The 27382-nt window shown below is 38.8% G+C and overlaps 1 protein-coding gene and 1 long non-coding RNA gene across 4 annotated transcripts; both read left to right on the top strand.

Annotated features, from left to right (window-relative positions):
* Nucleotides 1-18134: 18134 nt before the first annotated feature.
* Nucleotides 18135-19179, top strand: LOC138195661 (uncharacterized). Its single transcript, XR_011178027.1, has 4 exons — nt 18135-18214; nt 18331-18398; nt 18589-18680; nt 18795-19179. It is a non-coding gene; the product is annotated as an uncharacterized lncRNA (long non-coding RNA).
* Nucleotides 19180-21319: 2140 nt separating this feature from the next.
* oatx (organic anion transporter X) lies at nt 21320-26847 on the top strand. 3 transcript variants are annotated; one of them, XM_069145304.1, is made up of 16 exons: nt 21320-21362; nt 22359-22464; nt 22621-22788; nt 22887-22960; nt 23040-23169; nt 23261-23364; nt 23474-23628; nt 23713-23881; nt 23973-24096; nt 24182-24297; nt 24713-24767; nt 24933-25092; nt 25232-25340; nt 25432-25510; nt 25798-25925; nt 26069-26847. In XM_069145304.1, the coding sequence occupies exons 2-16, from the start codon at nt 22438-22440 to the stop codon at nt 26229-26231; spliced, it is 1761 nt and encodes a 586-aa protein (XP_069001405.1). In that variant the 5' UTR covers nt 21320-21362; nt 22359-22437; the 3' UTR covers nt 26232-26847. The 3 variants fall into 3 exon arrangements, with proteins under 3 accessions (XP_069001405.1, XP_069001404.1, XP_069001407.1); XM_069145303.1 differs by lacking the exon at nt 21320-21362 and adding an exon at nt 21954-21972; XM_069145306.1 differs by lacking the exon at nt 21320-21362 and having other exon boundaries at nt 22322-22464.
* The last annotated feature ends 535 nt before the right edge of the window (nt 26848-27382 follow it).

The following is a 27382-nucleotide window of genomic DNA, read 5'->3' as shown; positions in this document are numbered from 1 at the left end:
TTTAGAAACAGGAGCAGAGTGACACATCTATATTTGAACTTCAAAAACAGGACCAGAGTGAGACATCGTTATTTAAACTGCAAAAACAGGAGCAGAGTGAGACATCTTTATTTAAACTGCAAAAACAGGAGCAGAGTGAGACATCTTTATTTAGTCTACAGAAACAGGAGCAGAGTGAGACGTCGTTATTTAAACTGCAAAAACAGGAGCAGAGTGAGACATCTTTATTTACTCTTTAGAAACATCAGCAGAGTGAGACATCTTTATTTAAACTGCAAAAACAGGAGCAGAGTGAGACATCTGTATTTAGTCTTTAGAAAAAGGAGCAGAGTGAGACGTCTTTATTTAAACTGCAAAAACAGGATCAGAGTGAGACATCTTTATTTAGTCTTTAGAAACAGGAGCAAAGTGACACATCTATATTTGAACTTCAAAAACAGGAGCAGAGTGAGACATCTTTATTTAGTCTTTAGAAACAGGAGCAGAGTGACACATCTATATTTGAACTTCAAAAACAGGAGCAGAGTGAGACATCTTTATTTAGTCTTTAGAAACAGGAGCAGAATGAGACATCTGTATTTAGTCTTTAGAAACAGGAGCAGAGTGACACATCTATATTTGAACTTCAAAAACAGGACCAGAGTGAGACATCGTTATTTAAACTGCAAAAACAGGAGCAGAGTGAGACATCTTTATTTAAACTGCAAAAACAGGAGCAGAGTGAGACATCTTTATTTAGTCTACAGAAACAGGAGCAGAGTGAGACATCGTTATTTAGTCTTTAGAAAAAGGAGCAGAGTGAGACGTCTTTATTTAAACTGCAAAAACAGGAGCAGAGTAAGACATCTTTATTTAGTCTTTAGAAACAGGAGCAGAGTGAGACATCTTTATTTAGTCTTTAGAAACAGGAGCAGAGTGACACATCTATATTTGAACTACAGAAACACGAGCAGAGTGATCCATCTTTATTTAAACTGCAAAAACAGGAGCAGAGTGAGACATCTTTATTTAGTCTCCAGAAACAGGAGCAGAGTGAGACATCTTTATTTAGTCTTTAGAAACAGGAGCAAAGTGACACATCTATATTTGAACTTCAAAAACAGGAGCAGAGTGAGACATCTTTATTTAGTCTTTAGAAACAGGAGCAGAATGAGACATCTGTATTTAGTCTTTTGAAACAGGAGCAGAGTGACACATCTATATTTGAACTTCAAAAACAGGACCAGAGTGAGACATCGTTATATAAACTACAAAAACAGGAGCAGAGTGAGACATCTTTATTTAAACTGCAAAAACAGGAGCAGAGTGAGACATCTTTATTTAGTCTTTAGAAAATGGAGCAGAGTGAGACATCTTTATTTAAACTGCAAAAACAGGAGCAGAGTGAGACATCTTCATTTAGTCTTTAGAAAGAGGAGCAGAGTGAGACATCTATATTTGAACTACAGAAACACGAGCAGAGTGAGACATCTTTATTTTAACTGCAAAAACAGGAGCAGAGTGAGACATCTATATTTGAACTACAGAAACACGAGCAGAGTGAGACATCTTTATTTAGTCTTTAGAAAATGGAGCAGAGTGAGACATCTTCATTTAAACTGCAAAAACAGGAGCAGAGTGAGACATCTTTATTTAGTCTTTAGAAACAGGAGCAGAGTGACAATTCTATATTTGAACTTCAAAAACAGGAGCAGAGTGAGACATCTTTATTTAAACTGCAAAAACAGGAGCAGAGTGAGACATCTTTATTTAAACTGCAATAACAGGAGCAGAGTGAGACATCTTTATTTAGTCTTTAGAAACAGGAGCAAAGTGACACATCTATATTTCAACTTCAAAAACAGGAGCAGAGTGAGACATCTTTATTTAGTCTTTAGAAACAGGAGCAGAGTGACACATCTATATTTGAACTTCAAAAACAGGAGCAGAGTGAGACATCTTTATTTAAACTGCAAAAACAGGAGCAGAGTGAGACATCTTTAATTAAACTGCAATAACAGGAGCAGAGTGAGACATCTTTATTTAAACTGCAAAAACAGGAGCAGAGTGAGACATCTTTATTTAGTCTTTAGAAACAGGAGCAGAGTGACAATTCTATATTTGAACTTCAAAAACAGGAGCAGAGTGAGACATCTTTATTTAAACTGCAAAAACAGGAGCAGAGTGAGACATCTTTATTTAAACTGCAATAACAGGAGCAGAGTGAGACATCTTTATTTAAACTGCAAAAACAGGAGCAGAGTGAGACATCTTTATTTAGTCTTTAGAAACAGGAGCAGAGTGAGACATCTTTATTTAGTCTTTAGAAACAGGAGCAGAGTGACACATCTATATTTGAACTTCAAAAACAGGAGCAGAGTGAGACATCTTTATTTAAACTGCAAAAACAGGAGCAGAGTGAGACATCTTTATTTAAACTGCAATAACAGGAGCAGAGTGAGACATCTTTATTTAGTCTTTAGAAACAGGAGCAGAGTGAGACATCTTTATTTAGTCTCCAGAAACAGGAGCAGAGTGAGACATCTATATTTGAACTTCAAAAACAGGAGCAGAGTGAGATGTCTTTATTTAAACTGCAAAAACAGGAGCAGAGTGAGACATCTTTATTTAGTCTTTAGAAACAGGAGCAGAGTGAGACATCTTCATTTAGTCTTTAGAAACAGGAGCAAAGTGACACATCTATATTTGAACTTCAAAAACAGGAGCAGAGTGAGACATCTTTATTTAGTCTTTAGAAAGAGGAGCAGGATGAGACATCTGTATTTAGTCTTTAGAAACAGGAGCAGAGTGACACATCTATATTTGAACTTCAAAAACAGGACCAGAGTGAGACATCGTTATTTAAACTGCAAAAACAGGAGCAGAGTGAGACATCTTTATTTAAACTGCAAAAACAGGAGCAGAGTGAGACATCTTTATTTAGTCTACAGAAACAGGAGCAGAGTGAGACGTCGTTATTTAAACTGCAAAAACAGGAGCAGAGTGAGACATCTGTATTTAGTCTATAGAAAAAGGAGCAGAGTGAGACGTCTTTATTTAAACTGCAAAAACAGGAGCAGAGTGAGACATCTTTATTTAGTCTTTAGAAACAGGAGCAAAGTGACACATCTATATTTGAACTTCAAAAACAGGAGCAGAGTGAGACATCTTTATTTAGTCTTTAGAAACAGGAGCAGAGTGACACATCTATATTTGAACTTCAAAAACAGGAGCAGAGTGAGACATCTTTATTTAGTCTTTAGAAACAGGAGCAGAATGAGACATCTGTATTTAGTCTTTAGAAACAGGAGCAGAGTGACACATCTATATTTGAACTTCAAAAACAGGACCAGAGTGAGACATCGTTATTTAAACTGCAAAAACAGGAGCAGAGTGAGACATCTTTATTTAAACTGCAAAAACAGGAGCAGAGTGAGACATCTTTATTTAGTCTACAGAAACAGGAGCAGAGTGAGACATCGTTATTTAAACTGCAAAAACAGGAGCAGAGTGAGACATCTTTATTTAGTCTTTAGAAACAGGAGCAGAGTGAGACATCTTTAATTAGTCTACAGAAGCAGGAGCAGAGTGAGACATCTTTATTTAGTCTTTAGAAACAGGAGCAGAGTGAGACATCTTTATTTAGTCTTTAGAAACAGGAGCAAAGTGACACATCTATATTTCAACTTCAAAAACAGGACCAGAGTGAGACATCGTTATTTGAACTTCAAAAACAGGAGCAGAGTGAGACATCTTTATTTAGTCTTTAGAAACAGGAGCAGAGTGACACATCTATATTTGAACTACAGAAACACGAGCAGAGTGAGACATCTTTATTTAGTCTTTAGAAACAGGAGCAGAGTGAGACATCTTTATTTAGTCTTTAGATACAGGAGCAAAGTGACACATCTATATTTGAACTTCAAAAACAGGAGCAGAGTGAGACATCTTTATTTAGCCTTTAGATACAGGAGCAAAGTGACACATCTTTATTTAAACTGCAAAAACAGGAGCAGAGTGAGACATCTTTATTTAGTCTTTAGAAAATGGAGCAGAGTGAGACATCTTTATTTAAACTGCAAAAACAGGAGCAGAGTGAGACATCTTTATTTAAACTGCAATAACAGGAGCAGAGTGAGACATCTTTATTTAAACTGCAAAAACAGGAGCAGAGTGAGACATCTTTATTTAGTCTTTAGAAACAGGAGCAGAGTGAGACAACTTTATTTAGTCTTTAGAAACAGGAGCAAAGTGACACATCTATATTTCAACTTCAAAAACAGGAGCAGAGTGAGACATCTTTATTTAGTCTTTAGAAACAGGAGCAGAGTGACACATCTATATTTGAACTTCAAAAACAGGAGCAGAGTGAGACATCTTTATTTAAACTGCAAAAACAGGAGCAGAGTGAGACATCTTTAATTAAACTGCAATAACAGGAGCAGAGTGAGACATCTTTATTTAAACTGCAATAACAGGAGCAGAGTGAGACATCTTTATTTAGTCTTTAGAAACAGGAGCAGAGTGAGACATCTTTATTTAGTCTCCAGAAACAGGAGCAGAGTGAGACATCTATATTTGAACTTCAAAAACAGGAGCAGAGTGAGATGTCTTTATTTAAACTGCAAAAACAGGAGCAGAGTGAGACATCTTTATTTAGTCTTTAGAAACAGGAGCAGAGTGAGACATCTTTATTTAGTCTTTAGAAACAGGAGCAAAGTGACACATCTATATTTGAACTACAGAAAGACGAGCAGAGTGAGACATCTTTATTTTAACTGCAAAAACAGGAGCAGAGTGAGACATCTTTATTTAGTCTCCAGAAACAGGAGCAGAGTGAGACATCTTTATTTAGTCTTTAGAAACAGGAGCAAAGTGACACATCTATATTTGAACTTCAAAAACAGGAGCAGAGTGAGACATCTTTATTTAGTCTTTAGAAACAGGAGCAGAGTGACACATCTATATTTGAACTTCAAAAACAGGAGCAGAGTGAGACATCTTTATTTAGTCTTTAGAAAGAGGAGCAGGATGAGACATCTGTATTTAGTCTTTAGAAACAGGAGCAGAGTGACACATCTATATTTGAACTTCAAAAACAGGACCAGAGTGAGACATCGTTATTTAAACTGCAAAAACAGGAGCAGAGTGAGACATCTTTATTTAAACTGCAAAAACAGGAGCAGAGTGAGACATCTTTATTTAGTCTTTAGAAACAGGAGCAGAGTGAGACATCTTTAATTAGTCTACAGAAGCAGGAGCAGAGTGAGACATCTTTATTTAGTCTTTAGAAACAGGAGCAGAGTGAGACATCTATATTTGAACTACAGAAAGACGAGCAGAGTGAGACATCTTTATTTTAACTGCAAAAACAGGAGCAGAGTGAGACATCTTTATTTAGTCTTTAGAAAGAGGAGCAGGATGAGACATCTGTATTTAGTCTTTAGAAACAGGAGCAGAGTGACACATCTATATTTAAACTGCAAAAACAGGAGCAGAGTGAGACATCTTTATTTAGTCTACAGAAACAGGAGCAGAGTGAGACATCTTTATTTAGTCTTTAGAAACAGGAGCAGAGTGAGACATCTTTATTTAGTCTTTAGAAACAGGAGCAAAGTGACACATCTATATTTCAACTTCAAAAACAGGAGCAGAGTGAGACATCTTTATTTAGTCTTTAGAAACAGGAGCAGAGTGAGACATCTTTATTTAGTCTTTAGAAACAGGAGCAGAGTGACACATCTATATTTGAACTTCAAAAACAGGAGCAGAGTGAGACATCTTTATTTAGTCTTTAGAAACAGGAGCAGAGTGACACATCTATATTTGAACTACAGAACCACGAGCAGAGTGAGACATCTTTTTTTAAACTGCAAAAACAGGAGCAGAGTGAGACATCTGTATTTAGTCTTTAGAAAAAGGAGCAGAGTGAGACGTCTTTATTTAAACTGCAAAAACAGGAGCAGAGTAAGACATCTTTATTTAGTCTTTAGAAACAGGAGCAGAGTGAGACATCTTTATTTAGTCTTTAGAAACAGGAGCAGAGTGACACATCTATATTTGAACTACAGAAACACGAGCAGAGTGAGACATCTTTATTTAGTCTTTAGAAACAGGAGCAGAGTGACACATCTATATTTGAACTACAGAAACACGAGCAGAGTGAGACATCTTTATTTAGTCTTTATAAACAGGAGCAGAGTGAGACATCTTTATTTAGTCTTTAGATACAGGAGCAAAGTGACACATCTATATTTGAACTTCAAAAACAGGAGCAGAGTGAGACATCTTTATTTAGTCTTTAGATACAGGAGCAAAGTGACACATCTTTATTTAAACTGCAAAAACAGGAGCAGAGTGAGACATCTTTATTTAGTCTTTAGAAAATGGAGCAGAGTGAGACATCTTTATTTAAACTGCAAAAACAGGAGAAGAGTGAGACATCTTTATTTAGTCTTTAGAAACAGGAGCAGAGTGACACATCTATATTTGAACTTCAAAAACAGGAGCAGAGTGAGACATCTTTATTTAAACTGCAAAAACAGGAGCAGAGTGAGACATCTTTATTTAAACTGCAATAACAGGAGCAGAGTGAGACATCTTTATTTAAACTGCAATAACAGGAGCAGAGTGAGACATCTTTATTTAGTCTTTAGAAACAGGAGCAGAGTGAGACATCTTTATTTAGTCTCCAGAAACAGGAGCAGAGTGAGACATCTATATTTGAACTTCAAAAACAGGAGCAGAGTGAGATGTCTTTATTTAAACTGCAAAAACAGGAGCAGAGTGAGACATCTTTATTTAAACTGCAATAACAGGAGCAGAGTGAGACATCTTTATTTAGTCTTTAGAAACAGGAGCAAAGTGACACATCTATATTTCAACTTCAAAAACAGGAGCAGAGTGAGACATCTTTATTTAGTCTTTAGAAACAGGAGCAGAGTGACACATCTATATTTGAACTTCAAAAACAGGAGCAGAGTGAGACATCTTTATTTAAACTGCAAAAACAGGAGCAGAGTGAGACATCTTTAATTAAACTGCAATAACAGGAGCAGAGTGAGACATCTTTATTTAAACTGCAAAAACAGGAGCAGAGTGAGACATCTTTATTTAGTCTTTAGAAACAGGAGCAGAGTGACAATTCTATATTTGAACTTCAAAAACAGGAGCAGAGTGAGACATCTTTATTTAAACTGCAAAAACAGGAGCAGAGTGAGACATCTTTATTTAAACTGCAATAACAGGAGCAGAGTGAGACATCTTTATTTAAACTGCAAAAACAGGAGCAGAGTGAGACATCTTTATTTAGTCTTTAGAAACAGGAGCAGAGTGAGACATCTTTATTTAGTCTTTAGAAACAGGAGCAGAGTGACACATCTATATTTGAACTTCAAAAACAGGAGCAGAGTGAGACATCTTTATTTAAACTGCAAAAACAGGAGCAGAGTGAGACATCTTTATTTAGTCTTTAGAAACAGGAGCAGAGTGAGACATCTTTATTTAGTCTCCAGAAACAGGAGCAGAGTGAGACATCTATATTTGAACTTCAAAAACAGGAGCAGAGTGAGATGTCTTTATTTAAACTGCAAAAACAGGAGCAGAGTGAGACATCTTTATTTAGTCTTTAGAAACAGGAGCAGAGTGAGACATCTTCATTTAGTCTTTAGAAACAGGAGCAAAGTGACACATCTATATTTGAACTTCAAAAACAGGAGCAGAGTGAGACATCTTTATTTAGTCTTTAGAAAGAGGAGCAGGATGAGACATCTGTATTTAGTCTTTAGAAACAGGAGCAGAGTGAGACATCTTTATTTAAACTGCAAAAACAGGAGCAGAGTGAGACATCTTTATTTAGTCTACAGAAACAGGAGCAGAGTGAGACGTCGTTATTTAAACTGCAAAAACAGGAGCAGAGTGAGACATCTGTATTTAGTCTATAGAAAAAGGAGCAGAGTGAGACGTCTTTATTTAAACTGCAAAAACAGGAGCAGAGTGAGACATCTTTATTTAGTCTTTAGAAACAGGAGCAAAGTGACACATCTATATTTGAACTTCAAAAACAGGAGCAGAGTGAGACATCTTTATTTAGTCTTTAGAAACAGGAGCAGAGTGACACATCTATATTTGAACTTCAAAAACAGGAGCAGAGTGAGACATCTTTATTTAGTCTTTAGAAACAGGAGCAGAATGAGACATCTGTATTTAGTCTTTAGAAACAGGAGCAGAGTGACACATCTATATTTGAACTTCAAAAACAGGACCAGAGTGAGACATCGTTATTTAAACTGCAAAAACAGGAGCAGAGTGAGACATCTTTATTTAAACTGCAAAAACAGGAGCAGAGTGAGACATCTTTATTTAGTCTACAGAAACAGGAGCAGAGTGAGACATCGTTATTTAAACTGCAAAAACAGGAGCAGAGTGAGACATCTTTATTTAGTCTTTAGAAACAGGAGCAGAGTGAGACATCTTTAATTAGTCTACAGAAGCAGGAGCAGAGTGAGACATCTTTATTTAGTCTTTAGAAACAGGAGCAGAGTGAGACATCTTTATTTAGTCTTTAGAAACAGGAGCAAAGTGACACATCTATATTTCAACTTCAAAAACAGGACCAGAGTGAGACATCGTTATTTGAACTTCAAAAACAGGAGCAGAGTGAGACATCTTTATTTAGTCTTTAGAAACAGGAGCAGAGTGACACATCTATATTTGAACTACAGAAACACGAGCAGAGTGAGACATCTTTATTTAGTCTTTAGAAACAGGAGCAGAGTGAGACATCTTTATTTAGTCTTTAGATACAGGAGCAAAGTGACACATCTATATTTGAACTTCAAAAACAGGAGCAGAGTGAGACATCTTTATTTAGCCTTTAGATACAGGAGCAAAGTGACACATCTTTATTTAAACTGCAAAAACAGGAGCAGAGTGAGACATCTTTATTTAGTCTTTAGAAAATGGAGCAGAGTGAGACATCTTTATTTAAACTGCAAAAACAGGAGCAGAGTGAGACATCTTTATTTAAACTGCAATAACAGGAGCAGAGTGAGACATCTTTATTTAAACTGCAAAAACAGGAGCAGAGTGAGACATCTTTATTTAGTCTTTAGAAACAGGAGCAGAGTGAGACAACTTTATTTAGTCTTTAGAAACAGGAGCAAAGTGACACATCTATATTTCAACTTCAAAAACAGGAGCAGAGTGAGACATCTTTATTTAGTCTTTAGAAACAGGAGCAGAGTGACACATCTATATTTGAACTTCAAAAACAGGAGCAGAGTGAGACATCTTTATTTAAACTGCAAAAACAGGAGCAGAGTGAGACATCTTTAATTAAACTGCAATAACAGGAGCAGAGTGAGACATCTTTATTTAAACTGCAATAACAGGAGCAGAGTGAGACATCTTTATTTAGTCTTTAGAAACAGGAGCAGAGTGAGACATCTTTATTTAGTCTCCAGAAACAGGAGCAGAGTGAGACATCTATATTTGAACTTCAAAAACAGGAGCAGAGTGAGATGTCTTTATTTAAACTGCAAAAACAGGAGCAGAGTGAGACATCTTTATTTAGTCTTTAGAAACAGGAGCAGAGTGAGACATCTTTATTTAGTCTTTAGAAACAGGAGCAAAGTGACACATCTATATTTGAACTACAGAAAGACGAGCAGAGTGAGACATCTTTATTTTAACTGCAAAAACAGGAGCAGAGTGAGACATCTTTATTTAGTCTCCAGAAACAGGAGCAGAGTGAGACATCTTTATTTAGTCTTTAGAAACAGGAGCAAAGTGACACATCTATATTTGAACTTCAAAAACAGGAGCAGAGTGAGACATCTTTATTTAGTCTTTAGAAACAGGAGCAGAGTGACACATCTATATTTGAACTTCAAAAACAGGAGCAGAGTGAGACATCTTTATTTAGTCTTTAGAAAGAGGAGCAGGATGAGACATCTGTATTTAGTCTTTAGAAACAGGAGCAGAGTGACACATCTATATTTGAACTTCAAAAACAGGACCAGAGTGAGACATCGTTATTTAAACTGCAAAAACAGGAGCAGAGTGAGACATCTTTATTTAAACTGCAAAAACAGGAGCAGAGTGAGACATCTTTATTTAGTCTTTAGAAACAGGAGCAGAGTGAGACATCTTTAATTAGTCTACAGAAGCAGGAGCAGAGTGAGACATCTTTATTTAGTCTTTAGAAACAGGAGCAGAGTGAGACATCTATATTTGAACTACAGAAAGACGAGCAGAGTGAGACATCTTTATTTTAACTGCAAAAACAGGAGCAGAGTGAGACATCTTTATTTAGTCTTTAGAAAGAGGAGCAGGATGAGACATCTGTATTTAGTCTTTAGAAACAGGAGCAGAGTGACACATCTATATTTAAACTGCAAAAACAGGAGCAGAGTGAGACATCTTTATTTAGTCTACAGAAACAGGAGCAGAGTGAGACATCTTTATTTAGTCTTTAGAAACAGGAGCAGAGTGAGACATCTTTATTTAGTCTTTAGAAACAGGAGCAAAGTGACACATCTATATTTCAACTTCAAAAACAGGAGCAGAGTGAGACATCTTTATTTAGTCTTTAGAAACAGGAGCAGAGTGAGACATCTTTATTTAGTCTTTAGAAACAGGAGCAGAGTGACACATCTATATTTGAACTTCAAAAACAGGAGCAGAGTGAGACATCTTTATTTAGTCTTTAGAAACAGGAGCAGAGTGACACATCTATATTTGAACTACAGAACCACGAGCAGAGTGAGACATCTTTTTTTAAACTGCAAAAACAGGAGCAGAGTGAGACATCTGTATTTAGTCTTTAGAAAAAGGAGCAGAGTGAGACGTCTTTATTTAAACTGCAAAAACAGGAGCAGAGTAAGACATCTTTATTTAGTCTTTAGAAACAGGAGCAGAGTGAGACATCTTTATTTAGTCTTTAGAAACAGGAGCAGAGTGACACATCTATATTTGAACTACAGAAACACGAGCAGAGTGAGACATCTTTATTTAGTCTTTAGAAACAGGAGCAGAGTGACACATCTATATTTGAACTACAGAAACACGAGCAGAGTGAGACATCTTTATTTAGTCTTTATAAACAGGAGCAGAGTGAGACATCTTTATTTAGTCTTTAGATACAGGAGCAAAGTGACACATCTATATTTGAACTTCAAAAACAGGAGCAGAGTGAGACATCTTTATTTAGTCTTTAGATACAGGAGCAAAGTGACACATCTTTATTTAAACTGCAAAAACAGGAGCAGAGTGAGACATCTTTATTTAGTCTTTAGAAAATGGAGCAGAGTGAGACATCTTTATTTAAACTGCAAAAACAGGAGAAGAGTGAGACATCTTTATTTAGTCTTTAGAAACAGGAGCAGAGTGACACATCTATATTTGAACTTCAAAAACAGGAGCAGAGTGAGACATCTTTATTTAAACTGCAAAAACAGGAGCAGAGTGAGACATCTTTATTTAAACTGCAATAACAGGAGCAGAGTGAGACATCTTTATTTAAACTGCAAAAACAGGAGCAGAGTGAGACATCTTTATTTAGTCTTTAGAAACAGGAGCAGAGTGAGACAACTTTATTTAGTCTTTAGAAACAGGAGCAAAGTGACACATCTATATTTCAACTTCAAAAACAGGAGCAGAGTGAGACATCTTTATTTAAACTGCAAAAACAGGAGCAGAGTGAGACATCTTTAATTAAACTGCAATAACAGGAGCAGAGTGAGACATCTTTATTTAAACTGCAATAACAGGAGCAGAGTGAGACATCTTTATTTAGTCTTTAGAAACAGGAGCAGAGTGAGACATCTTTATTTAGTCTCCAGAAACAGGAGCAGAGTGAGACATCTATATTTGAACTTCAAAAACAGGAGCAGAGTGAGATGTCTTTATTTAAACTGCAAAAACAGGAGCAGAGTGAGACATCTTTATTTAGTCTTTAGAAACAGGAGCAGAGTGAGACATCTTTATTTAGTCTTTAGAAACAGGAGCAAAGTGACACATCTATATTTGAACTACAGAAAGACGAGCAGAGTGAGACATCTTTATTTTAACTGCAAAAACAGGAGCAGAGTGAGACATCTTTATTTAGTCTCCAGAAACAGGAGCAGAGTGAGACATCTTTATTTAGTCTTTAGAAACAGGAGCAAAGTGACACATCTATATTTGAACTTCAAAAACAGGAGCAGAGTGAGACATCTTTATTTAGTCTTTAGAAACAGGAGCAGAGTGACACATCTATATTTGAACTTCAAAAACAGGAGCAGAGTGAGACATCTTTATTTAGTCTTTAGAAAGAGGAGCAGGATGAGACATCTGTATTTAGTCTTTAGAAACAGGAGCAGAGTGACACATCTATATTTGAACTTCAAAAACAGGACCAGAGTGAGACATCGTTATTTAAACTGCAAAAACAGGAGCAGAGTGAGACATCTTTATTTAAACTGCAAAAACAGGAGCAGAGTGAGACATCTGTATTTAGTCTTTAGAAAAAGGAGCAGAGTGAGACGTCTTTATTTAAACTGCAATAACAGGAGCAGAGTGAGACATCTTTATTTAGTCTTTAGAAACAGGAGCAGAGTGAGACATCTTTATTTAGTCTCCAGAAACAGGAGCAGAGTGAGACATCTATATTTGAACTTCAAAAACAGGAGCAGAGTGAGATGTCTTTATTTAAACTGCAAAAACAGGAGCAGAGTGAGACATCTTTATTTAGTCTTTAGAAACAGGAGCAGAGTGAGACATCTTTATTTAGTCTTTAGAAACAGGAGCAAAGTGACACATCTATATTTGAACTTCAAAAACAGGAGCAGAGTGAGACATCTTTATTTAGTCTTTAGAAAGAGGAGCAGGATGAGACATCTGTATTTAGTCTTTAGAAACAGGAGCAGAGTGACACATCTATATTTGAACTTCAAAAACAGGACCAGAGTGAGACATCGTTATTTAAACTGCAAAAACAGGAGCAGAGTGAGACATCTTTATTTAAACTGCAAAAACAGGAGCAGAGTGAGACATCTTTATTTAGTCTACAGAAACAGGAGCAGAGTGAGACATCGTTATTTAAACTGCAAAAACAGGAGCAGAGTGAGACATCTTTATTTACTCTTTAGAAACATCAGCAGAGTGAGACATCTTTATTTAAACTGCAAAAACAGGAGCAGAGTGAGACATCTGTATTTAGTCTTTAGAAAAAGGAGCAGAGTGAGACGTCTTTATTTAAACTGCAAAAACAGGAGCAGAGTGAGACATCTTTATTTAGTCTTTAGAAACAGGAGCAGAGTGAGACATCTTTAATTAGTCTACAGAAGCAGGAGCAGAGTGAGACATCTTTATTTAGTCTTTAGAAACAGGAGCAGAGTGAGACATCTTTATTTAGTCTTTAGAAACAGGAGCAAAGTGACACATCTATATTTCAACTTCAAAAACAGGAGCAGAGTGAGACATCTTTATTTAGTCTTTAGAAACAGGAGCAGAGTGAGACATCTTTATTTTGTCTTTAGAAACAGGAGCAGAGTGACACATCTATATTTGAACTTCAAAAACAGGAGCAGAGTGAGACATCTTTATTTAGTCTTTAGAAACAGGAGCAGAGTGACACATCTATATTTGAACTACAGAACCACGAGCAGAGTGAGACATCTTTTTTTAAACTGCAAAAACAGGAGCAGAGTGAGACATCTGTATTTAGTCTTTAGAAAAAGGAGCAGAGTGAGACGTCTTTATTTAAACTGCAAAAACAGGAGCAGAGTAAGACATCTTTATTTAGTCTTTAGAAACAGGAGCAGAGTGAGACATCTTTATTTAGTCTTTAGAAACAGGAGCAGAGTGACACATCTATATTTGAACTACAGAAACACGAGCAGAGTGATCCATCTTTATTTAAACTGCAAAAACAGGAGCAGAGTGAGACATCTTTATTTAGTCTCCAGAAACAGGAGCAGAGTGAGACATCTTTATTTAGTCTTTAGAAACAGGAGCAAAGTTACACATCTATATTTGAACTTCAAAAACAGGAGCAGAGTGAGACATCTTTATTTAGTCTTTAGAAACAGGACCAGAGTGACACATCTATATTTGAACTTCAAAAACAGGAGCAGAGTGAGACATCTTTATTTAGTCTTTAGAAACAGGAGCAGAATGAGACATCTGTATTTAGTCTTTAGAAACAGGAGCAGAGTGACACATCTATATTTGAACTTCAAAAACAGGACCAGAGTGAGACATCGTTATTTAAACTACAAAAACAGGAGCAGAGTGAGACATCTTTATTTAAACTGCAAAAACAGGAGCAGAGTGAGACATCTTTATTTAGTCTTTAGAAAATGGAGCAGAGTGAGACATCTTTATTTAAACTGCAAAAACAGGAGCAGAGTGAGACATCTTCATTTAGTCTTTAGAAACAGGAGCAGAGTGAGACATCTATATTTGAACTACAGAAACACAAGCAGAGTGAGACATCTTTATTTTAACTGCAAAAACAGGAGCAGAGTGAGACATCTATATTTGAACTACAGAAACACGAGCAGAGTGAGACATCTTTATTTAGTCTTTAGATACAGGAGCAAAGTGACACATCTTTATTTAAACTGCAAAAACAGGAGCAGAGTGAGACATCTTTATTTAGTCTTTAGAAAATGGAGCAGAGTGAGACATCTTTATTTAAACTGCAAAAACAGGAGAAGAGTGAGACATCTTTATTTAGTCTTTAGAAACAGGAGCAGAGTGACACATCTATATTTGAACTTCAAAAACAGGAGCAGAGTGAGACATCTTTATTTAAACTGCAAAAACAGGAGCAGAGTGAGACATCTTTATTTAAACTGCAATAACAGGAGCAGAGTGAGACATCTTTATTTAGTCTCCAGAAACAGGAGCAGAGTGAGACATCTATATTTGAACTACAGAAAGACGAGCAGAGTGAGACATCTATATTTGAACTTCAAAAACAGGAGCAGAGTGAGATGTCTTTATTTAAACTGCAAAAACAGGAGCAGAGTGAGACATCTTTATTTAGTCTTTAGAAACAGGAGCAGAGTGAGACATCTATATTTGAACTACAGAAAGACGAGCAGAGTGAGACATCTTTATTTTAACTGCAAAAACAGGAGCAGAGTGAGACATCTTTATTTAGTCTCCAGAAACAGGAGCAGAGTGAGACATCTTTATTTAGTCTTTAGAAACAGGAGCAAAGTGACACATCTATATTTGAACTTCAAAAACAGGAGCAGAGTGAGACATCTTTATTTAGTCTTTAGAAACAGGAGCAGAGTGACACATCTATATTTGAACTTCAAAAACAGGAGCAGAGTGAGACATCTTTATTTAGTCTTTAGAAAGAGGAGCAGGATGAGACATCTGTATTTAGTCTTTAGAAACAGGAGCAGAGTGACACATCTATATTTAAACTGCAAAAACAGGAGCAGAGTGAGACATCTTTATTTAGTCTACAGAAACAGGAGCAGAGTGAGACATCTTTATTTAGTCTTTAGAAACAGGAGCAGAGTGAGACATCTTTATTTAGTCTTTAGAAACAGGAGCAAAGTGACACATCTATATTTCAACTTCAAAAACAGGAGCAGAGTGAGACATCTTTATTTAGTCTTTAGAAACAGGAGCAGAGTGAGACATCTTTATTTAGTCTTTAGAAACAGGAGCAGAGTGACACATCTATATTTGAACTTCAAAAACAGGAGCAGAGTGAGACATCTTTATTTAGTCTTTAGAAACAGGAGCAGAGTGACACATCTATATTTGAACTACAGAACCACGAGCAGAGTGAGACATCTTTTTTTAAACTGCAAAAACAGGAGCAGAGTGAGACATCTGTATTTAGCCTTTAGAAAAAGGAGCAGAGTGAGACGTCTTTATTTAAACTGCAAAAACAGGAGCAGAGTGAGACATCTTTATTTAGTCTTTAGAAACAGGAGCAGAGTGAGACATCTTTATTTAGTCTTTAGAAACAGGAGCAGAGTGACACATCTATATTTGAACTACAGAAACACGAGCAGAGTGAGACATCTTTATTTAAACTGCAAAAACAGGAGCAGAGTGAGACATCTGTATTTAGTCTTTAGAAAAAGGAGCAGAGTGAGACATCTTTATTTAGTCTTTAGAAACAGGAGCAGAGTGACACATCTATATTTGAACTACAGAAACACGAGCAGAGTGAGACATCTTTATTTAAACAGCAAAAACAGGAGCAGAGTGAGACATCTTTATTTAGTCTTTAGAAACAGGAGCAGAGTGACACATCTATATTTGAACTACAGAAACACGAGCAGAGTGAGACATCTTTATTTAAACTGCAAAAACAGGAGCAGAGTGAGACATCTTTATTTAGTCTTTAGAAACAGGAGCAGAGTGACACATCTATATTTGAACTTCAAAAACAGGAGCAGAGTGAGACAACTTTATTTAAACTGCAAAAACAGGAGCAGAGTGAGACATCTTTATTTAAACTGCAAAAACAGGAGCAGAGTGAGACATCTTTATTTAGTCTACAGAAGCAGGAGCAGAGTGAGACATCGTTATTTAAACTGCAAAAACAGGAGCAGAGTGAGACATCTTTATTTAGTCTCCAGAAACAGGAGCAGAGTGAGACATCTTTAATTAGTCTACAGAAGCAGGAGCAGAGTGAGACATCTTTAATTAGTCTACAGAAACAGGAGCAGAGTGAGACATCGTTATTTAAACTGCAAAAACAGGAGCAGAGTGAGACATCTTTATTTAGTCTCCAGAAACAAGAGCAGAGTGAGACATCTTTAATTAGTCTACAGAAGCAGGAGCAGAGTGAGACATCTTTATTTAAACTGCAAAAACAGGAGCAGAGTGAGACATCAAATGTGAACGACAGAAACAGGAGCAGAGTGAGTCATCTTTATTTAGTCTACAGAAACAGGAGCGGAGTGAGACATCTTTATTTAAACCGCAAAAACAGGAGCGGAGTGAGACCTCTTCGCAGCACAAGTCATAAAATATCTCTGCTCCTGTTCAGCCCCGCCCCCGCAAACGAAGTCTTGTCAGCGCGCGCGGTTTAACTTCAGGGAGACCTCGCGCATCGGCGGTCAGCTGGTTCCTCCGCCACCCGGAAAACAAAACAACGACAAACATCAATAACAGAAGGTGGAGAACTGTTATGGTCCTCAGTTAAAGATGGCGACCCCACCCACCGAAGAGGCCGTGCTCCGTCTCCGTCAGTCCAGACAGCAGCTTCTCCCGCCGAGAGAAGAAGATCTCCATCGGTGAGTTCTCCAGCCGAACAGCTGATTATGAATAATTATTAATCGTATTTACAGTTAAAAAAAATAAATAAATACAATTTATGCATTTACATTAACAAAACTGTCAATTGAAGCCTATAAATATTGTTTTATCATCTTAAATGTAGGAGCAGTAATTACACTGGTGAACAAGGCTTTTGGTCCCATTGGAAAAAAATAAATAAATAAAAAATAAAAACCTTTTTTTGATATTTTTTTCTGCTCAAACAAATATGATTTCAGAATTTCACCTGGAGTTGTTTTGTTCCGGTAACGAGGAAAGTGGAGCCTCTCCTTGTTGTGTTAGTCGACTTATCTTACCAGACCAGTGTGATCAGTGTGTGTGTGTGTGTGTGTGTGTGTGTGTGTGTGTGTGTTTTCCAGCTGCAGGAAAGTCCACACCCGTGCGATCCCTGCAGGCCGTGTGGGAGGACTGGGAGGTGATTCCTGAACCCAACATGGCAAATGGTGCAACGTCCAGAACGACAGCGGTGACGTCTGCCAGGTGAACGCACCTGCGCTGATGTGTGTGTGTGTGTGTGTGTGTGTGTGTGTGTGTGTGTGTGTTCACCTGCGTTTGTTTACTCCTGCGGGAGCCCCGAGTTCGTCTCAGACGAGTGGAGGAAACCCGCTGCAGATGTCTATGACAAAAAAACAAACCCTACACCTTCCAGGTGACTTTGCGCCTGACTCCGCCCACCTGTCCTCGTGCGGTGGTTCTGTTTTCAGAGGGACGAACCATCTACCTGTTGGGCAGAGTTACACGTGTCTCAGCAGAGTTCGTTCTCAGCTTCAGCCTCCGTCCATCGAACTTCGGCGGGCCGAAAAACCCGTTCAGTTCTTCGAGCGCTCCGTCTCCTCGGACAGGTAACCATGGAAACCGTTCCTGCAGCAACCTCGTGTACCGCCTGTGTGTTTACCTCGACGCCATCATCTACGTGAGAGCACCGCCACAGGTAATACTACTACTACTACTACTACCGCTACTGCGCCTCTTAAATCGTACTACTTCTTGCACCGCTACATCTCGGTGCTGCCTTCAGGGTCCGCTTTGATTCTCTGAATATTTCAGCGCTGTATGCAGCGGTCGCCCCGTCGGGGGTCGAGAGGAGGAGCCCGGCTTCACCGCAGGAATCTCGGGTAACGATGCAACCGAGCGCGCTCAGTTCGGGTGTTTATTTATTTTTTTGACAATGAAGTTTTAATTGTCTGTGCGTCTCAGTCTGGACTCGGATTAATTCTGAGCCTGTTAATCTCCTGTTTCAGCGGTGCGTTCAGGGTCTGTCTGAATTACAAGGACGTTTGCGTTATCCTGTCTCTTTGTGTTCAGGTTGGACTTCGATTATCTGAATGAACTTCCTGTTCTCGCCCTGGATGTCGACGACGATTTCAAGAACAATCGAATCAACCGTTGTCGACAGGGTTTGTTTTATGTTAATACGTTTATCCGAGCTTTTATTTTGACAGCCTCTTAGTTCGGATTGGATTTTTATTTGGGCTTCAGCTCTGTTCACACAAGTTTTATTTTGTCTGCAGGTCAGAGAGTTCCTCACCACGCTGTAAAACTTCATCCACCAATCACAGCTCGTGATGCTGGCTGCACCTCATCTGATTGGACAACTCGGTTACACTTTGTAGATATTTGTCTTGTTGTTTTTTTAATTTTCTGTCTTTTAACTGAAGTGACAAAATACTCAGTCGGTCTTGTGGTTTTAATGCAGAACTCCATTGAAAAAACTCTGAATTTTAGCGACAGAGTTTTGACCTTTTTTCACTTAATGTATATTTTTGTAGTTCAAATTTTTTCTGCAGGCGTGTGTATTAACAATATTTATTTACTTGATTTAGTTTGATATTTACGCCTCAGTCTGCATCCAGTGCCAAACATAAAGACCCCTTCAGGGACAAACGGTCATCTGTTTTCTGTGAATAATAAATGAAATCGGACTGAATCTGTTTTAAATGTTTTGATTTCAAGTCGTCTGCCGATGTGTTATTTTTAAAAATGTTTTTAAAGGATATAAAGTTTTGACAACAAACCGAACTTCATTATCAACATCAGTCATTGCTCAGAATAAGATTTGATCTTTTAAGTCTTAAAGTTTCAGTGAAGTTCTTCACATGTCTGTTTCGAGTACGTCAGTACACCTGAATTGGGTGAAAAGTCACGGTTGACATTGAAGTGGAGATTTTACGAGTTTTGTTTTTTTTTTGTCTGAGTTTTTTGCCAGAAGGAACAGCTGTTATGTCACAGGCCAATCAGCGGTCGGTCTGCAGGTCAGAGCCAACTGTTTGTGCGCCAACGGCACACAACAATGATTGCAGAGTTTGTCTGTGTTGTGTTTAATGTTCAACATGGAAGGTTTTGAACTGCCGAGTCATGATGAACATGTGGAATCCAATACACTGAAAATATACGAGCAAAAAAGTGTACTTTCTGCAAATATATAGAAAGTATACAAAAGTCACGCTTTCACCTATTTTCAAACTTTTAACACACTTTAAAATAATTGTACTGTACTTGTACTTTCAAAAAATATATTATAAGAAAAACTTTAATTGAAAGTTCTCTGCAATGACTTAAGTGTATCTTATTTGAACTTTGTTGGTTTCGTCAAAAGTGATAAATTATCTGAAGTCTTATTGTTCACAAAGGTTTTATCGTTTTTAGAGTGAGTTTGTGACATCGCAAACTCACGGAGGTCCAAACAGCACCGTTGCGAACTCTGCGTTTCTACGCGTGTTTTGAATATTTATATTTCACCTATACACCTGCTTTATATGAAAAAAAAGAAAATTGAATGTATACAATGTGGGATCTTTAATGGTGTCTGGTAATGATGTTGTCTATTTGCATATATCTATGTGTATTACAAGGGCATTTTTAAACATGTTTAGTTTGTTTGTTTTGGCAGGAAAGTCTCTCCACATCTTCCAGTCTACTTGGATTTATCCACTTTTTTCCTGCATATTCATGACTTCACAATGGACCAACAAATGTCAGATACAAGACACCCTAGTAAATAAAGCCTTCGAAAATACCACTTCAATAACTGATTATCGTTGATGCGTCACACCATCAATGAATGTCTAATGTACAGAAGGTGAATTAATAATCGACTAACACACTGATCTCCTGAGCTGGTGAGAGGCATGCTGGGATTTGTGATGAAAAAAAACTACTGTAGTGGTGATTTCTTCTACACGTATGTTAAGACAGACAGATAGACAGATAATTAAATTAAATTAGATTACATTAAACAACAGTGAAACGGTGTTAATGATGATGTGGGATGGATTTGGCCAGAGGTGAGTTATTGAACAGTCTGATTGCACTGAGCAGGAATCATCTCTCGTATCTGGAATCATCTCTCATATCTGGAATCATCTCCCGTATCTGGAATCATCTCTCGTATCTGGAATCATCTCTCGTATCTGGAATCATCTCGTATCGTGAAGGATCTCCTGTGTCTGTCCTCGTGACAGTGGAGCTGAATGATGGTGGAGAAAGTGTTGCGCTGTCCCTGCAGTAGTTGGTGAAGAGGGAGGTCGGGTTTATCCAATAACATAGTCATATTCACTTTATTAGGAACAGCACACCAACACTGGGTCGATTCTCCTTTTTTTTTCCTCTCGGTTCTTTGATGAGATGTTTGAAACCCTTTGAGATTCTTCTCCACGTCGGCACCGTTCATCACGTCATCACTGCAGATTTCGTCAGCTGCACTTTCATGTTGGTCATCTGGTATTTTACCACGTCTCACAGCTGTTCTCCCAGGTTCAGCCCGCCGAAGACGTCTGAACTCGCCGACATGTTCACGAAATCAGTTTGACTTTTGACCCGTGACCTGCTGCTTGTTGAGTGTTCATGAACATGTATGTTATCGCGTCTCTCTGTCCTCCGTGTTTCAGCTGCGTCGTCGTCGATCTGAAACCCGCTGAGTTGTTTGTTGACTGAAACTCAGTCGGACGAATTCCACGACAGAAAATCTCAGCGAGGAGCGAGAACACAAAAACAAACTGAGCTTTTGATGAGTCACTAAACTCTGCTGGGGCGAGTCGGGCCTGGAAGGACCTGGAAATGTTCCGAGGAGACCTGGAGAGGTTTGGAATAGATTTTGGGAAAGATTTTAAAAAGTTTTCAAAATTTCCTGCTGAACTTAGAACGGCTCTTATTGTGACACAGTAACAAGAAGTACTGAATATAACCACTTATTTTTAAAAAAATCTTACATTTAAAGTTTGTTTCATTTGTTTTTATTTTTATTTTTTTCTGATACTGAATAATGATAATAAACTTCATTTGTAGATCGCCTTTCATACAAGAAATGTAGCAAGAAAATAACATGCAGTGTTTGACACAAAAACTGATATAAAGGAACATTTAAAAATATAGAAATGAATGAGATGCATGAGAATAGAGGCAATTAAACACAAATAGAATTAAAATATAAAATTAGCAATAGTAATTAAAAATGCAAGAGGGCTTCAAGAATAACTAGTTAAAGGCTGAAGTAAAAAGATGTGGTTTTTATCTTTAACAAACATATATTAACTTAAAACAGGTGACAAACAGACAGATGGTTATCTTTTCATGTTAAAGTTACTTATTAATGTTCAGTCATCTATTTTCTTCTGCTGCACACTTCTCCCTCTCCTTCCATACATCTGTCCACTCCTCCACTCCAGCTAGTCATCTGGAAGCCTTCACACTGTAAGTACGCTCTCACCGATTTGTGGAGAAAATCCTCTTTTCTTTGTGTTTTGTTTTGTTTTTTTCTGCTGCAGCCTCAGTAATCTTTTAAGAACTCTCACCAGACGTACAAATATTTCATAATATTTTAGTTCAGTTTAGTGTAAAAAAAAAAAAAAAACAGCGACTGCAGGCGACCCGAGTCCTCTTCTGTAGACTTCAAGTGAATAAAGTGCGGAGACACACCAGAGTCTTGCAGGGAAATCACTGAAGTTTAGAAAAAGTTCGGAGGAGGTTTGGATTGTTCGGAAGACGGTTTTGGAAAGTTTGGAGGAGGTCTGGAACAGTTTTGGTGTTTCAGTTTGATCCAAACCTTTGTTCATTAGTTTTATTTGTTTTATTCTCAGGTCTGCTCTGATGGAACTGAAGCTCACATCTTGAAAACACGAGACGCCTCTTGTTGTTGTTGTTGTTGTTGTTGTTAAGATGGGCTTCGCTGACCTGCTGGAAGAGGTGAGACCATTTTACTGTTGCTGATTTAATCCGATCACCGGGTCCATGTAATCTGATTACTCGCAATGAGTCAGGCTGAACACCTGTCCAGGTGGAACAGGTGTGTGAAGCAGGTGTGTGACGTATGTTTCCCGTCCCCGTGGTTGCCGTGGCGAGGTGGGTGGTTTCGGCCGGTACCAGTGGATCCATGTGACCCTGATCAGTTTACCTGGTTTGATGATGGCCAGTCAGAACCTGCTGAACAACTTCGTCTCAGGAGTCCCCACACACCACTGCAGCCTGCCGGCCAATTACAGCCTGCAGAACTTGTCACACTCCTACCAGGTAACCCGACTTGCCCGGCAATCGGATTAACAGTGTGTGACGCTCTGCTCCAATTGGCTGCTCGGTCTGACTGTTGAAAACGAGCACTTGTTTTTTAGGTGGATGAGAAGCAGCTGCTGAAAGCTTTCATCCCTCCAGACTCTTTGGGAAATCGACTGGACCGCTGCAGGAGGTAACGTCAACGTCCTCTTCGTGATGCGCTTCTTTGACTAAATAAATTGCCCCCCTGACATCATTTCCTGTTTGCCCAGGTACACGGAGCCTCAATGGCAACTGTTAGCCATAAACAGCTCGGGTAACGTCAGCCAGCTACAGACTGAAGAGTGCTTGGACGGATGGACCTTCGACCGCTCTGAGTTTTTGGCCACCACCGTCTCCGAGGTAACGCTGCTGAGGCAAATGATTATTAACGATGATATTTTAAGAGGTAGCATCTTTGTGGCTCAATCCTTTCTCTGTTTCTGTCTGTCAGTGGGGTCTGGTCTGTTCTTCGCGTCCCCTCAAACAGATGATTCAGACCATTTATATGGGTGGAGTTTTAACAGGAGCCATCGTTTATGGCGGCCTGTCAGACAGGTGAGCCTGACCTTTTTTTTTTTTTTTTTTTTTTTTTTTTTTTTTTTTTTTTAAACCTATGAAGTCTTCCCATCTATTCTGGACCACCATCTCTCTGTCTGTCTCTCAGGTTTGGGAGGCGGTCTGTCCTTATATGGTCGTACCTACAGGTGGCCGTGCTCGGCTGTAGCTCCGCCCTCTCTCCTACGTACACCGTCTACTGCATTTTCAGGTTTCTGACTGGGATGGCGGTGTCTGGAGTCATCCTCAACGGAGTCTCACTAAGTACTCACCTACCTGTTCACTTTATTACCTGTACCTTATTACCTGTCTGTCTACCTGTCTCACCGTCCACCTTTCTGTTCTCAGAGGTGGAGTGGATCCCGACCAAAGAGAGAACATTAGTGGGCACGCTCACCTCCTTTTTCTTCACCTTTGGTCAGATGGTCTTGGCGGGGCTTGCCTATTGGCTGAGAGACTGGAGGAAGCTGCAGCTGGTCGTTTGTGCTCCTCAGCTTCTGTTCTTCGCCTACAGCTGGTTAGCGCATGCTTTCAAAATAAAAGTCTCACATCTGCCTGCTCTGTGATTGGTCAGGTAGTTCTACCATTTCTGCTCTGTGATTGGTCAGGTGGTATTCGGAGTCGGCTCGTTGGTTGGTTCTGAACCGTCGGTCCGAAGATGCTCTGAAAAGTCTTCACCGGGTGGCGCGAATCAACGGAAAACCAGAGATGGTGGACAAGTTAACAATTGAGGTAACCTGTCCGTCTGCCCATCATGTTTACATTATAAACATGTTCTGTCCAATCAGAAGCTGAGCTCTGTGCCATGTGACTGCAGGTGCTCCACTCTCACATGAGGAAGGAGATTGAGTCGACTCAAAAGTCGCTCACAGCGTTTGACCTGCTGAAGACCAGGGGGATGAGACGCATCTCCATCTGTCTGATTGCTGTCTGGTCAGAAATACACCTGTTTGCTTGTTCACCTGCTTACTTGTTCACCTGCTTACTTGTTCACCTGCTTACTTGTTCACCTGTTTACCTGTTCACCTGCTTACTTGTTCACCTGTTCACCTGTTCCCCTGCTTACCTGTTCACCTGCTTACCTGTTCACCTGTTTACCTGTTCACCTGCTTACTTGTTCACCTCTTCACCTGTTCACCTGTTCCCCTGCTTACCTGTTCCCCTGCTTACCTGTTCACTGGTTCACCTGATCTAACTTTTTAACTGCTTTACCTCGCCCTGTCTTAATTCACCTATTCCTATATTTATTTATTCATTTTGATTAATTTATTTAAATGTTTTTATTTGTTGAACATGACAACCAATGAGGTTCAGTCGTGTATGTACCTGTTTATCTGTCCGTCCACAGGTTCGCCACCAGTTTTGCGTACTACGGTTTGGCAATGGACCTGCAGAAATTTGGGGTAAGTTGTTTGACATCCTGTCCACCTGTATACCTGTCCTGTCTTGTTTGGAGGTTGTTTTTTTTTTCCCAGCTGGTTTATATCTTCTCATCCTATCGGCTTTTTTTTTTTTATAATTTTTTTTTTATACTGAGCTGCTTTCTGATTAGCTGTTTGTTATTCCAGGTGGGTATTTACCTGATGCAGATCATCTTTGGAGCTGTAGATTTTCCCGCCAAACTGTTGGCTCTGGGCACGCTCACTTACCTGGGGAGGCGGGTCTCTCAAGCAGCCTGTCTCTTCCTGTCAGCCACCATCATCTTCGCCAACATCTTCGTCCCCACAGGTAACCTGATGCTGATCGGACTCTTATTGTGATTCTGGTTCTGGTTCCGATTCCATTTTTTTAAATGATAGCATCTAAATACACTGGTCTTTCCAACACAGATGTACTTCAGTACCTTTTCTCGTCTCACCCTCCACAGACATGCAGACACTCAGGACCACGCTGGCCTGTCTAGGTAAAGGTTTCACCTCAGCCTCCTTCACCACCGTCTACCTGTACACCGGAGAGCTCTACCCCACCATCATCAGGTGAGACCTGACTTCAAACTCACATCCGCTTCCACTGGTCGTCAGCTGCTTTGCGAAGTACTGATCGCATTACGTGCTCCCGCGCTTTCAGGCAGACGGGGATGGGCTTCGTCTCCACGATGGCCAGAGTCGGCAGCATGGCAGCCCCAGCCGTACTCATCCTAGACGAGGTGATGTCACCGACCCAAACATCTCAAAACCACAATATATGTTTGTACTCTTTATTGATGCGGCAGACATCAATACGGACATAATTTTGTCACAACACAAAATAAAAGCACAAATCAGTGTCACTGATCTCCATTACTGTCCTCTGAACTGTTTTCAGTGTTAGTTCATTAACAACATCACATTGTCAGCATAGAGATTGATCTTACAACATTAATCAGATCTTCAGCAAAGAGATCAGTGAAGAAAGGAGGTGTTACTGACTGTACTGATGGACTACATTTCCCAGGTACTCCCCGCTCTGCCCAGTTTGGTGTACGGGGGGGCAGCAGTGCTCGCCGGAGGCTTTGCTTGCTTCCTTCCGGAGACACTCAACATACCGCTGCCCGACACCATTGAAGACGTGGAGGAGAAATGGTGAGCTTAGTTTCATCGGCAACATTAACATTAATTAACTGTGGCAGCTTCATTTACGGCATTGGCATTGCAAGAAGCTTTAGATTCATTTCATTGTCGCATCAATACCTGACAAATAAATATCAATATCTGTGTGAGCGAAGGTCTGGAAGAAGCCCCGCCTCCCGACATAAAGAGGGCATGTCTCTAAAGGAGGGTCTGGTCTCCCTTGACGGTACCCTATCTCATGAGGGCGTGGTCTTAAAGGACGGCGTTGCTTTAAAAGACTTGAAGGAAACAGAAGAGACCGGACTCAATGCCCTCTAACCAATCGGGCAACACCACATCCCAAAGTCAGGACCAACGAAAAATGGACTAAACCTCCACCAAACAGACGAGGAGTCGCTAATTAAAAAAAAAAAAAGGAACTAATGAAAATCGACAATTCAGCGAAAAGGTGTTTTCTCTTACAGAACATTCATTTTTCTGAGAAAAAAAATACCCATTTTAATAGCCTATTTAAAATCAGTCTAAATGAATGAATGTAGGTGTTTAATCATAGATTGACTGATGAGATCTCCATGGAACAGGTGTGGAAAACAGTGTGATAATGTCTGAAAACGTGTGGAACTGAAGACACGTTTTCAACAGTTTCTGTTATCAAACATGAATCGATAATGTATAATGAAGGTTGTCGTGATTGTAACACACTAATAACACTGCTTGATCTCAGATTATTTCATGAACCAGTGTACAGGCACAGTGTGACAAAAAAAAAAGACTGTAGTCATTAAATAAAACAGTATTGAGTCACTGTGAGTCCCCACACATTGCTTTTTCCTGGGTTTTGACTGTCAGGCTACATTAAGCCCGTCTCCCTTTGTTTCTAACTGACGACAGCAGCTCCCCGTGTTCAGCTCTTCACATATTCACAGCTGGAGGAGGATGGATATGCAGCCTTAAAAATAATACCTGTCAGACCCTCATCTCTTCTGCATGATTATCAGACAAAATACATTAAAAAAAAAAATTCTATTTTGTGGATGATGTTCTACTAAAAAACACTAGAATAAAAAATAACAGCAAAGATAAATGACATTATTTCATATCTATCAAAATAAAGTTTGAAGATTTTTACTGTACCAGTAAACAAAGAGCTAGATTAATCATTTTTTCACTGGGTTTCTGTTATTTTTTTTTTCACTAGATTATTAAATACAACTTGATTTAATCTTAAAACACAGTTCCTGTAGCATGCAGACAGATGTTGACACTTGGGATATTTTTAAAGTATGAACTATTCAGATACTCGTAAAAAAAAAACCATCAGAATCAAAACAGCAGCCTAGTTCTTGTCTATTGATCACTTTATTTTACAGTTCCAGTCATCAGATTATACAGGGTAATCACATTTCCACCCCACAGTGAATCCAGTTACAGTACCATAACCAGCATCATACTACCATATAAAAATATTT

Source organism: Embiotoca jacksoni, unplaced genomic scaffold (genome assembly GCF_022577435.1).
Source record: "Embiotoca jacksoni isolate LCO1_2020_lvr unplaced genomic scaffold, fEmbJac1.0.p SCAF_120, whole genome shotgun sequence".
NCBI lineage: Eukaryota > Metazoa > Chordata > Actinopteri > Embiotocidae > Embiotoca > Embiotoca jacksoni.
The sequence above is the reverse complement of the archived record's forward strand: the minus strand, read 5'-3'. Positions and strand labels throughout refer to the sequence as shown.